Source organism: Sinohyriopsis cumingii, chromosome 10 (genome assembly GCF_028554795.1).
Source record: "Sinohyriopsis cumingii isolate HCF-2022 chromosome 10, ASM2855479v2, whole genome shotgun sequence".
In the NCBI taxonomy this organism is placed as follows: Eukaryota; Metazoa; Mollusca; class Bivalvia; order Unionida; family Unionidae; genus Sinohyriopsis; species Sinohyriopsis cumingii.
Window position 1 is genome coordinate 74,466,159 of NC_142970.1, and position 14,907 is coordinate 74,481,065.

At 32.2% G+C, this 14,907-nt stretch overlaps 1 protein-coding gene across 3 annotated transcripts in view; it reads right to left on the reverse strand.

Annotated features, from left to right (window-relative positions):
• Nucleotides 1–569: 569 nt before the first annotated feature.
• The window catches only part of LOC149790398 (uncharacterized), a 63,728-nt gene continuing 49,390 nt past the window's right edge, over nucleotides 570–14,907 (reverse strand). For all 3 annotated transcript variants that reach the window (XM_089972448.1, XM_089972449.1, XM_089972447.1), the window contains one exon: nucleotides 570–12,072. In XM_089972448.1, coding sequence (XP_089828574.1) covers nucleotides 12,023–12,072 — 50 coding nt within the window. In that variant the 3' untranslated portion in view covers nucleotides 570–12,022. The remainder of the gene's footprint in view (nucleotides 12,073–14,907) is intronic.

The following is a 14,907-nucleotide window of genomic DNA, read 5'->3' on the forward strand; positions in this document are numbered from 1 at the left end:
CATGTCATTCATTCTGCAAGTCATACAAAAGACAAGAACCTTCCTTCTGCATTTCTGGATCACCTGGGCTGCTTCATTTGTTTATATATATGGTGACTCCATTCATCTTTTTAAAAAAATTAAGACTGTGTCATGGGGCTACCAATGCATGCACTTAGCATATGACAATGGATAGATTCTGATGTGAACTCAAATCCTTAATGTGTCAGATTTACTTATGTACCATTGTTGTCACCATTATTTACAAGAGAGTAAGTGGTTACATACATACATACATACATAGATACATACATACATGTACATACATACTGGTCACCTGCACCAAACATTCCTGTCATTTCATTTATTATGTAAATATTTCCAGAAAATGCAATATTGCTGACTGTTTTATAGTCTGTTCGAACTAGAGCTTAACACCTTTATGATAATCTGGGTGTAGATGAACTATGATCTTATGCGCTGCATTGCATTAAAATTGTAGAAATTTAAGGAAATATATAAGGAGTTTAATAAAGTGTAATGATGCATGACAGCAAATAAAGGGTCAAGCTTTTCAAACAAGAGAAAAATTTAAGGAAAGATATTTATTTCACAAAGATGAAGTATACATAAGTATATAGCAATACTATAAAACATAAATCTATACATACATTAAAAGAATATGCAAGAGCATACTGCATCCTAATTACTATTCAATATATTTATCAAAGACATATAATTTATCATTCACACACGTGTGTGTACCACTGGACTACTATGCATGGTATTACAAACAAGTCTTCCATACTGACAGAAGGGTATTGTAGTGGATATCACGATTAAACTGTATTAACAGGTTCTGTATATAGACTCAAAGTATGACCAATTTTGACTAAGTCAGGGGTTTCAAACACATGGCCTGTGGGCCAGATGCAGCCCGCCAAGCCATATCCTGTGGCCTGCAAAATGATTGGCGTCACAAGGTGTCATGTGAGAGAACAAAGGTGATGCGGCCATTGGGCTATCAAAAATATCCTATTGAGAGCCTCTGGGTGGTTTGAGTTTGAGACCCCTGGACTAAGGGATGTTATGGTGGATATCAAGATCAAACTGTTTTTATAGGTTTCAGGCATAGACTCACAAGCATGACCTATTCATTCCTAAAGTGACACAGTATATCCTTCTGCATGTCACATTGCTAATATGTCATAGACAGCAGCATTATAACTTGTGCTGAAAATTTACCAAATTATCATGGTATATCAACTCAGATTATATATCTTAACCTGCCACTAATATCAGTTTAGACAGAAGATTATCTTTTCTAAATTAAAATATCTGAACATCATTTTCACTGCTTGGTTTGCAACAATAAATCTTATTTTAAATAGCTGGCATGTATCAATGATTACAATGACAGAAATCAAACTAACGAGGGAAGAAGCAAGCAGTATCATGTAATGCAAAAATAACAAAATGGCAGATCGTACAACTTACTCCACAGGCTCAACCATTTGTCATCGTCTACAAATTTGTTTTCTCCCACTTTGTAATTATCACACTGCATGATACTGCAAGCCTCCCGTCTCACTGCTTCAGCCTCCATCATTGACAATTGCAATGATGTGGTATGCTGGCTGTGATGAATTAAAAGGTAGTCAAAACATAATGAATTCTTCTGAAAGGTGTCATGTTTTATATTTGAAAATACTTAGGATTTTCTGATATTTTACAAATTTTCGAAACTATTTTGTTCAGGACAAAAATCTATTTCAAGGTGTACAATTCTAAAACTATAGTTATTTTTCATCTTTTCTACAACCACAACATCAGGCAAGGATCACATTATAGGCAAAGAATCTTGTGCAATCGATTTCATATCTCAACTGAAGAAACATTCTGAGGCCAGAATCTTACACTGAATAATGTGTCAGATGTACTACAAAATACTCTAAGAAATAGAAATGCTATTCACTCTTGATTTGTTCCTTTGACAAGAAGAAAGTGTGACACTTGAGTACTTAAGTACATGCGCATAATTTGTAATGAAGTTACTGTCAAGATATAAACTGTGAAAGTCACAGCTAGCTTAGAAGGCATTAGGAAGCAATGAAACTAATGTCAAGAAAGGAAATAACAAAGTGATAATTAAACTAAAAGGCATTATGAACAAGTGAAGTTACTGCCAAAACCATTGTTATATAAAGATGTTAAGAAGCATTACATTAAGGGCAACAAATGAAATGAAATGTTTAATCATAAACTGCATTAAGAAGCAATAAAAATGATGTCAAGAAATGACATCTAACAGTCCTAACAAGAATAAAAGGTATTATTATTATTATTATGAACCAATGAAATCACTATCAAAGACGTGAAAGGATAATGTCATAAAGGCATTAAGAATCAATAAAAGTAGTCAAGAAATGACATCTAACAATCCTAACAAGAATAAAATGTATTATTATTATTATGACCAATGAAATCACTGTCAAAGACATGAAATGATAATGTCATAAAAGGCATCAAGAATCAATAAAAGTACTGTCAAGAAATGACATCTAACAGTCCTAACAAGAATAAAAGGTATTATGAACCAATGAAATCACTGTCAAAGATAAGAAATGTTAATATCATAAAAGGCATCAAGAAGCAATAAAAATACTATCAAGAAATGACATTTAACAGTCCTAACAAGAATAAAAGGAATTATTAATATTATGAACCAATGAAATCACTGTTAAGAAACTAAATGTTAAAGTCATTACGAGCAAAAGCTAACACAAAATAACAATTTCACTAACCCTATTAATAGTATAACTAAAAAAATATACAAAGAAATTATAATTTATTTAAAAAAATCATATTCAGTATATAAAGTGTATACAAAATAGCTTAAGATATATAAAAAGTCTATACATCGCTCAGTGGTTTAAGGTACAGGTCAGTGACCATCTAACAATAAGATGACCTGGTTCCGTGGACACAAATTGAAGAAAAATAATTGTGTTTGTAAAACATGTATCTACCCAGTACAGACAGAAAAGATCCTAATCTGCCAAATTTGAAATGGAGAAAGTTTAAAAATTGCTATAATGGCATGAAATGTTTAGTAAAGTCATATATTTGTGACCATGATAAAGTATGTATGTATAGGTCTAACACATGTAAGCTCAAATATAGAGACATATATATATATATATATATATATATATATATATATATATATATATATATAAACTATCTTAAAAATGCAATTCTATATGCAAGTTTGAATTTGTTATCTTAGTGATGGCACATGACTACACTTCTCAAATGGTGGAAAGATATATAAAAATGACAATATAAAAAACTGACTACAGTAATAACGTTGACTGTGGTAAAATGAATGACTAACATCTGCCTGTGAGGAAATTAAAGTCAAAGCCATGTTCGGACTTAACCATTTTGGAAAGTAATCATATATTCTAAATAACAGTTATTAGTGATGAAATACAAAACTGCACAAAAATAAAAACTGTCAATTTAAATTTAAAAAACTTATTAAATCATAGATAGAATTACTTTACGAGTGACAATAATATCTATCCAAGACAAAACTCCTACCAAAGAATAATACGATAAAAACATTGTAGGCAAAGTTTACAGCGTTCCATGTAATAACTGAAAAACAGTTTTCACAAAAGAATATTAGAATATAATGTGGGATATATAAGAAGGAATACACTGTTATGGTTGTCATGCAATAAATTATAATTAATCAACAAGTTATGCATAAGAGGTAGGAAGAGACACCATGACATATTTATTTTTTTAAATCAGCAAAATGTGGACACAGTCATGGCTATAAAATGATGAAAATCATTTAACCTGCTTCGGTGTAAAATCAATCATGCTAATCATCACTTTGTACAAAATAGAGACGCATGCTATTGTTCATGAAGTGAACTGAATAATACTATATGCCACAAGCCATATACAGCATTTCATACAGTATTATACAATCAGTTTTTTAAATTTAATATCAACTGAATAATACTATATGCCACAAGCCATATACAGCATTTCATACAGTATTATACAATCAGTTTTATAAATTTAATATCAACTGAATAATACTATATGCCACAAGCCATATACAGCATTTCATACAGTATTATACAATCAGTTTTATAAATTTAATATCAACTGAAAGCCTGAGATTCTACTTATCGCATTACACCAAAATCTTTCATTTTTAACTTATTGTTGTACTTATAGAGAGACAACTAATCAAAATCTTTCATTTTTAAATTATTGTTGTACTTATAGAGAGACAACTAATCAAAATCTTTCATTTTTAACTTATTGTTGTACTTATAGAGAGACAACTAATCAAAATCTTTCATTTTTAACTTATTGTTGTACTTATAGAGAGACAACTAATCAAAATCTTTCATTTTTAAATTATTGTTGTACTTATAGAGAGACAACTAATCAAAATCTTTCATTTTTAACTTATTGTTGTACTTATAGAGAGACAACTAATCAAAATCTTTCATTTTTAACTTATTGTTGTACTTATAGAGAGACAACTAATCAAAATCTTTCATTTTTAACTTATTGTTGTACTTATAGAGAGACAACTAATCAAAATCTTTCATTTTTAACTTATTGTTGTACTTATAGAGAGACAACTAATCAAAATCTTTCATTTTTAACTTATTGTTGTACTTATAGAGAGACAACTAATCAAAATCTTTCATTTTTAACTTATTGTTGTACTTATAGAGAGACAACTAATCAAAATCTTTCATTTTTAACTTATTGTTGTACTTATAGAGAGACAACTAATCAAAATCTTTCATTTTTAACTTATTGTTGTACTTATAGAGAGACAAGTAATCAAAATCTTTCATTTTTAACTTATTGTTGTACTTATAGAGAGACAAGTAATCAAAATCTTTCATTTTTAACTTATTGTTGTACTTATAGAGAGACAAGTAATCAAAATCTTTCATTTTTAACTTATTGTTGTACTTAAAGAGAGACAACTAATCAAAATCTTTCATTTTTAACTTATTGTTGTACTTATAGAGAGACAAGTAATCAAAATCTTTCATTTTTAACTTATTGTTGTACTTATAGAGAGACAAGTAATCAAAATCTTTCATTTTTAACTTATTGTTGTACTTATAGAGAGACAAGTAATCAAAATCTTTCATTTTTAACTTATTGTTGTACTTATAGAGAGACAAGTAATCAAAATCTTTCATTTTTAACTTATTGTTGTACTTATAGAGAGACAAGTAATCAAAATCTTTCATTTTTAACTTATTGTTGTACTTATAGAGAGACAAGTAATCAAAATCTTTCATTTTTAACTTATTGTTGTACTTATAGAGAGACAAGTAATCAAAATCTTTCATTTTTAAATTATTGTTGTACTTATAGAGAGACAAGTAATCAAAATCTTTCATTTTTAACTTATTGTTGTACTTATAGAGAGACAAGTAATCAAAATCTTTCATTTTTAACTTATTGTTGTACTTATAGAGAGACAAGTAATCAAAATCTTTCATTTTTAACTTATTGTTGTACTTATAGAGAGACAAGTAATCAAAATCTTTCATTTTTAACTTATTGTTGTACTTATAGAGAGACAACTAATCAAAATCTTTCATTTTTAACTTATTGTTGTACTTATAGAGAGACAACTAATCAAAATCTTTCATTTTTAACTTATTGTTGTACTTATAGAGAGACAACTAATCAAAATCGTCAACAGTAACAAACCTAACATATATACTTGCTTACGACAGTAACAAACTTACCATGTATACTTGCTAACAAGTCAGGTCCACTCCAAACAACATAGACCCTAATGAGCCCTCACATAATGCTCCAGCATATTTGTGTCTATTGTGTTTGTTCTACTGATTATTCCTATCAAAATGCATAGACATGGGTCTGCCAGCATATTATGTGATAGCAGATCTGGGTATATGCAGTTTGCATTTTCATCGTACTTATACACAAGTATATACAGTATAAGATCATACTTCATCTCCCAATGAACCTATACATACATGTCAGCACAAAAAAATAACTCCAAAAAACACTGAAGGTTCAAGAATAATAAACATTGAAAATATTCCCTCAATTCCAGAACCTTGATATCCCTTACAAAATTGTGACCAAAACAATAACAATAATTGTTATTTCCTCATCATCTCTGTTGCTATCGTGTGCTTATACATACATATCTGTTCACTACAATGAAAAAACAATGAGGATCCAGCAATAATAAAATGCTGAATCCATTACACCAACTCAAGGACTCTAATTCTTTTGGTGTAGCTGTGTGTTATGTTATTAATATATTGTTGACTATGATGAACTTTGTCATTGATGTTTAACATTACAACAGAATTCTACCAGCTATGATGTTATAACATATCAACTTGTCATTGATGTTTAACATAACAACCGAATCCTACCAGCTATGATGTTACAACATATCAACTTTTTATTGATGTTTAACATAACAACCGAATCCAACCAACTATGTTTTAACATATCAACTTTCTACTGATGTTTAATATTACAACAGAATACTACCAGCTATGATGTTATAACATATCAACTTGTCATTGATGTTTAACATAACAACCAAATCCTACCAGCTATGATGTTATAACATATCAACTTGTGACTGATGTTTAACATTACAAGTGAATCTCACTAGCTATGATGTTATAACATATCAACTTGTCATTGATGTTTAATGTTACAAGTGAATCCAACTAGCTATGATGTTATAACATATCAACTTGTGACTGATGTTTAACATTACAAGTGAATCTCACTAGCTATGATGTTATAACATATCAGCTTGTCATTGATGTTTAACATTACAAGTGAATCTCACTAGCTATGATGTTATAACATATCAACCTGTCATTGATGTTTAATGTTACAAGTGAATCCAACTAGCTATGATGTTAAAACATATCAACATGTCATTGATGTTTAACATTACAAGTGAATCCAACTAGCTATGATGTTATAACACTGTCATTGATGTTTAACATTACCAGTGAATCCCACTAGCTATGATGTTATAGCATTGTCATTGATGTTTAACATTACCAGTGAATCCCACTAGCTATGATGTTATAGCATTGTCATTGATGTTTAACATTACAAGTGAATCCCACTAGCTTTGATGTTATAGCATTGTCATTGATGTTTAACATTACAAGTGAATCCCACTAGCTTTGATGTTATAGCATTGTCATTGATGTTTAACATTACAAGTGAATCCCACTAGCTTTGATGTTATAGCATTGTCATTGATGTTTAACATTACAACATTACAATGATGTTATAGCATATCAAAGATAATACTTTACAAATGCTAGAATAATGGTAAACACAATCAAACAGGATGTTATTAAAACATTTATTTAAAATTTCCCATCACACAGATGAAAGGCAACTTTAAAACTGAATAGGTCCCTTAACTCTATGAACATAAAGAAATGTAATATCTTGGTATTAAATTAAAATGCACACCGGGTTTAAGGCTGCTGGTATCAAAAAGCAAACCTGATAACAAACTAAACAAGTTTATTTTCAATACCTGCAAAATATATAATAACACATAGTTGCTATGGTAGCAATGGAAATTGATGAACTTAATAAAAACTATCGTTGATTAACTGAGAATGAGAAAAAAGAAGGCTTCTTTTAATGACTGTGTCATAAAGCATTTAAAAAGTTCAACATTATTAATGGCAGGAGTGAAGGTGAGTCATACAAAAATTGCTGACAATTTTTAGCCACGAGTTCAGATTATATTTCTGTAAACACCGCATACTCAACAAAGCAAATCATTTCAATGGAGAACCCACTTTTCAAGTCACTCTCAACTGCAGGTGTTGACAACCTATGGCACATGTGCCAAAGGTGGCAAGTCAGACTCTTTGAAAAGGCACATCGTATGAGTTGTAGTTTTGTTTTGCATGTACTAAACAAGATACTCTCTTATAAAAACAATGAATACTGTCTTGAAATTTCCTATTCCCCCCACATATTTATATTCTACAGAGTATTAGTTTAACTAAACTTAAATGGATGAATATGACAGGGCATGCAGCACTCTGCAATTGAGTGTACCTGGCACTGCATTTCTAAAAGGTTGCTGAGGATACTCTCTCTAACGTATATTGAACAAAAACAAACCATCTCAAATGACGACCCACACCGATAAGTCACTCTCTCCTGCGTATGTAACACAAGCAATTGTCTAATGGTGACCAGCCTCAACTTCCATTCCATTCCCAATGAGTAATAACTCATTATGCAACAAGTACAAATATATGATTTTTATGAACACTAAGCCCGTTAAAATTTACCCCAATTGAATTATCTCGTTTAAATGGAGAAAATCTGGACATCTATAAAATAATGAAAACGCTGAATTGAAATAATTGTACATATGTTGACCTTTGAGCGTATCTATAAAAAAACATAATTACTTTGGACAATATTTTTTCAAGAAAGTATATAATGATCACCCTATAAAGCCACTCAAGGAAAGTAAATTTCCATAATAGTAACATCATAATAATAAGCAAAGATGAGTGGTGTAAAGACCATGTACAAGAAGGTTACCTTGGAAACCAGAAGGCATGAACAGAATCCAATGCATTTGTAAAGTTTTCATATATGCCTTATTGAAAATTATTGTTCCATGATTCACAATTGCTCAAGTTCTCAAGCATTACAAGGTGCATTGATTTCTGCTGCTGGCAATGGATTTTCCAGGGAAAATAAGTCTGTTCACTCATGTACTGTTCAGACTGTTTTGGTTGTTGTTGTTGTTGTAGGGTTTAACGCCATTTTTCAGCACACGATAGCCTATACATGGCGGCCAGTATTAATGGTGGAGGAAGAACCCTGGAAAACCCCAGAAAGAACCACTGACCCACAAGAAGCTACTGGCAAGCTTTCTCACATACCCACATTAGCCAAATCAGAGACTTGTACCCACGCAGACAGAGGTGAGATGGCAATGATCTGTAATGGAGAGCGCTTTAGACCACTCGGCCACCCTAACTGTTTTGGTTCCATAAAGAAGATAATACTTCAGTAAGCAACTTATGAGCAACCAAACTTAAAAGTAAACAAGAAATAATACTAAACAAGCAAATTCCACAAATTTCTGTCCCCCGCCCAACACAGCATGGTCACAAAAGTGAAAAAAAAGATTATATCTATGACCTTTCAGAGTTGTATCAGAGGTGTAAAGCTACTGGGCAAATGTGGGAAATAACTATGTTCCATTTCTCTCATTCAAACGGCATTATATCAAACATGCTGAGAAAGGGTAACCATGACTTTTTAGATAAACCTTAAAATATGGACATGTGACCTTAACCCTGGGGATATGACTCTAAAATGTAATTCAAGACATCTTCTTGCAGCAAAATACACATTGTATCAAGCTTCATTCATTTATCTTAAACTGTTCTTAACCCTTTACCTCATACAAGCGTCTCTGGACGCCTCTACTCCATTCGCATGGAAGCGCCTTTTGACGCCGCTACAGTATTCGCATGGAAGCGCCTTTTGATGCCTGCTGTAAACATCAGCCATTTTGAGCTGGTTTTCGTAGCGCCACCTTTGGGGAAAACCCCCATTAGATACTACCTTCATTTCTGCGAATGACAATTATGTCAGATCACGTGGTCGCTATTCATGCACTGGTCGATATTTGCTATTTAAAGGAACTGGGTCGTAATCTCCAATCTCCAAAACGGCGGCCACGGATTTCATTCAGTACGTACAAAGTTTTCACGATTAGAATCACAATCACGAAAGATTCATTAAATTTGCTAAAGTCTCTGATATTAATGTAGGCAGCAATTAGTTTTTATAAATTATCAAATTCAGATGACTTAGTGATGTAGATGAACAAGAAAACCTTGTAAATTTCAAGTATCGGAAATGGCAACTACGGTTGTCACACGGCCTCACTGACATGACGGTGAACAAGTTCTCTCTCGATTTTTAAAGCACATAAAAAATTCTTCCGTGAAAAATAATTACACAGCTATAACAATCGGACTTTACTCTTAAATTTTTCCACATATAATATATGTGTACCAAAAATGTAAAATGGTTAAAATTGCTGTTAAACGTAACATACACTACATTGCTTAACATTTCACAGGCAGGATTTCATTCAGTACTTACGAAGTTTTCACGATTAGAATCACAACTATGAAAGATTCAATAACTTAGGTAAAGGCTCTGATATTTATGTAGGCAGCAATTAGTTTTTATTGATTATCAAATTCAGATGACTTAGTGATGAAGACGCAGACGAAAAACATGTAAATTTCGAGTATGGGAAATGGCAGCTATGGTTGGTCACGCGGCCTCACTGACATGACGGTGAACGAGTTCTCTCTCGATTTTAAAGCACATAACAAATTCTTCCGTTAAAAATAATTACACAGCTATAACAATCGGACTTAACTCTTAAATTTTTCCACATATAATAGGTGTGTAGCAAAAATGTAAAATGGTTAAAACTGCTGTTAAACGTAACATAAACTACATTGCTTAACAGTTCACAGGCAGGCCTATGCGTATGCTGTCGACTAGGTAACGTGTTCTATTTATAGCGTGCTGCACTTTGTCACTATGCTCTGTGAGGTAAAGGGTTAAGTTAGAAAGCAGAAGGGAAAATGTGACTGAGATGTCAGATAATGACATGAGACATTTATCTTCAACATTGCCCCCAACACCAATTTGGAATGCGACACCTTTAAGTAAAGATACATAACTGTGACAAGTTTTAGACCTTCATCTCAAAATTTAAAGCGCGGATGGGAACAAGTGATAAAAGTATAAAATATTGTGCCATCAGCTTCATCTTCAAGATCAAATCCCAAACATGGAATGTAACACCCACTGTACTGATGCATTAGGTAGTTTACTTCATTACAAACACATGGGTTTACATTTACAAGGCATAAAAATACTGTGAGGGACAGATGGATGGATAAAATCTGGACACCTAAATAAACAAATAAATTCACAAACTTTTACTAATATACTTTAGTTGAGATAAAACGATTCACATAGCTAAACTAAAAAGATACAGCCAAACTAAATAGATACCAAGCCATACCCATCATTATAAAGAATTCTAGCATCAACATATTGGAACCAAGGCTTTCTGTCTGGAATGGATAGTACATTTTTTTTTCAAGTAACTTCTTTACAATCACATTCCATCATACCAAATGCATATGAGTATGTTTTCATGTACACAAAAACAATTATGCTCCGGTGAGAATACGTGGTGTATTAATTTCCCAATTTCAAGGACCATGAATCCTTTCAAAATATTTTGCTAAAAGAGTAACTATAAACACATTTCTCACATGAATTTTCCATATCTTGTTTTCTCTCTTTTCATCTGGTGCCATTTTAATCTACTTATGGTCAAGTAAACTGGTTTCTACAATGATTTTCACATGGAAAAAGACTACATTTTATGTACCACTCTATCATACTAGTGCTGAAGTACTTTCTCCAAATCTGTGTCCAAACTGACATCTCCTGTTCAAAACTGTATCCTCCAAAAATTGGGAATTTCTGGAATTTCATTAATTTCACAATATTTTGGAACAGACTGCATCTCTATACTTACTGGGAGAGGCATTATTTTTCTCGTCTATGTCAGTTTGTCCAGTGAAGTGTTTGAACAAAGCTTACAATTACTATTAAATTCAAAGCTAGAAATTTATGAATGTATAAATACATAAAGAGACAAGGTCATAAATAGCAATATGTTAGTATGACAATGGCTAACAAACATTAAGTAAATTTTTATATATGATGTTAATTAATCAATACAATACATAGAATATGTGGGTAAAAAGTGAAAGATTCCAATTAAAATATTTGTACTTTATGTAGTCATAACTTCCAGACATCCCAGCAATCAAAGTACCGTCATCCTGGCATAAATTATCCATCCGTCTCATTTCAGCTCACTATAGGCTGGTGGTGGGGCCGAGGGATAGGGGATTCCTGTAAATAAAAACAAATTTATATGCTCATTACAAGTGTGACTTGCCCTTCTTCACCAAAGCACAAAATCTGATGAATACAGTCCAGGGAAGCCACATGAAACTTTGTGATTTATGATAAAATGGATGGATACAGAAAATAATGAAAACACTGTTAAAGGAGAAGATTAAGGGTTGAAAATATAAAGCTACATACTGATTTGTAAATGTAATTTATATTTTCTTTAGTGATTCAAACTCATTAGATACAGAGTCTACTGCTTCTAAAAACACTGTTAAAGAAGAAAAAAGGTGACAGTGCAAACTTTAACCTTGAAAATTTCAACTTGTGACAATGCTACATACTGAATTGCAATCATGTAAACCATAATTTCCCACTGATTCATTACCTAACACAATCATGTAAACCATAATTTCCCACTGATTCATTACCTAACACAATCATGAAAACCATAATTTCCCACTGACTCATTACCTAACACAATCAAGTAAACCATAATTTCCCACTGATCCCACTGACTCATTACCTAACACAATCAAGTAAACCATAATTTCCCACTGATCCCACCGACTCATTACCTAACACAATCAAGTAAACCATAATTTCCCACTGACTCATTACCTAACACAATCGTGTAAACCATAATTTCCCACTGATTCATTACCTAACACAATCATGTAAACCATAATTTCCCACTGATTCATTACCTAACACAATCGTGTAAACCATAATTTCCCACTGACCCATTACCTAACACAATCGTGTAAATCATAATTTCCCACTGATTCATTATGTAACACAATCATGTAAACCATAATTTCCCACTGATTCATTACCTAACACAATCATGTAAACCATAATTTCCCACTGATTCATTACCGAACACAATCATGTAAACCATAATTTCCCATCGATTCATTACCTAACACAATCATGTAAACCATAATTTCCCACTGATTCATTACCCAACACAATCATGTAAACCATAATTTCCCACTGATTCATTACCTAACACACTCATGTAAACCATAATTTCCCACTGATTCATTACCTAACACAATCAAGTAAACCATAATTTCCCACTGATTCATTACCTAACACAATCATGTAAACCATAATTTCCCACTGACTCATTACCTAACACAATCATGTAAACCATAATTTCCCACTGATTCATTACCTAACACAATCAAGTAAACCATAATTTCCCACTGATTCATTACCTAACACAATCATGTAAACCATAATTTCCCACTAATTCATTACCTAACACAATCATGTAAACCATAATTTCCCATCGATTCATTACCCAACACAATCAAGTAAACCATAATTTCCCACTGATTCATTACCTAACACAATCATGTAAACCATAATTTCCCACTAATTCATTACCTAACACAATCAAGTAAACCATAATTTCCCACTGATTCATTACCTAACACAATCATGTAAACCATAATTTCCCACTGATTCATTACCTAACACAATCATGTAAACCATGATTTCCCACTGATTCATTACCTAACACAATCATGTAAACCATAATTTCCCATTGGTTCATTACCTAACCCATCACATTTAAAACATTGATATTCAGTGCCATGTATGCAATATATTATGAAGCAGGTAGATTGCCTTGTCACCTATGACCAGATGAATAAAATAATTTAAAGTGACCTTGTCTCAAATTATTGATTGCCTTCCCACCTATGACCAGATGAATAAAATAATATAAAGTGACTCCTATGACCAAAATTATTGATTTATCTGCCTCATATGACTTAAGTTAACATAAGGTGACCTAGTCAGAATTTATTGTCTTCTTTGCCTCAAATGACTAAAAGTAATGTAAAGTCATTTAGTCCCAAATTTCTCACTGCCTTGCCTCATATGACTAAAAGTAACGTAAAGTGATCTAGTCCCAAATTTCTCACTGCCTTGCCTCATATGACTAAAAATAACGTAAAGTGATCTAGTCCCAAATTTCTCACTGCCTTGCCTCATATGACTAAAAGTAACGTAAAGTGATCTAGTCCCAAATTTCTCACTGCCTTGCCTCATATGACTAAAAGTAACGTAAAGTGATCTAGTCCCAAATTTCTCACTGCCTTGCCTCATATGACTAAAAATAACGTAAAGTGATCTAGTCCCAAATCTTTCACTGCCTTGCCTCATATGACTAAAAGTAACGTAAAGTGATCTAGTCTCAAATTTCTCACTGCCTTGCCTCATATGACTAAAAGTAATGTAAAATGACCTAGTCTAAAATTACTGACTATGACTAGCAACCACTGAAAACAGAACTTTAGGAAATATACCCAGTAAACACAGAGACTATAATGTTGCATTGTACAATACAATTATATTTTTGCACATCATTACATTTGTTTATTTTAATATTATTTTGGACCTTTCAGTGGCTATACAACATGTAGTTAGATGATACACAATGGCATTAGTCAATACAATTTCTTAAACATCCCTAAATGACTCTTTATATTTTAATCTTTCTTGAATCTCTACAACTATTTCTGGTTAATTCAGATACGCTGCCAGGATTGTATCTAAAGGTGGGAGTCCCTCCTCTGCCCCATCACAAAAATAAAGGGGAAGTAGAAGAAAGGAGATGGGAGGGAAGTAAATAGTTCAATGTTTACCTAACACTTCAATATCTGTCCTTTTTGTTCCTTATCCACTCGATTAGAGCTCTACTGAAGTCAAAATATCTGACCAATCTCATCTCTAGTTATATAATCAGTAATCTGTTGATTGTTTCTGAGCTTAGTAGGTGCCTTTTTATCATGTGCTCATTTTTGTCTGTTAACTTTACGT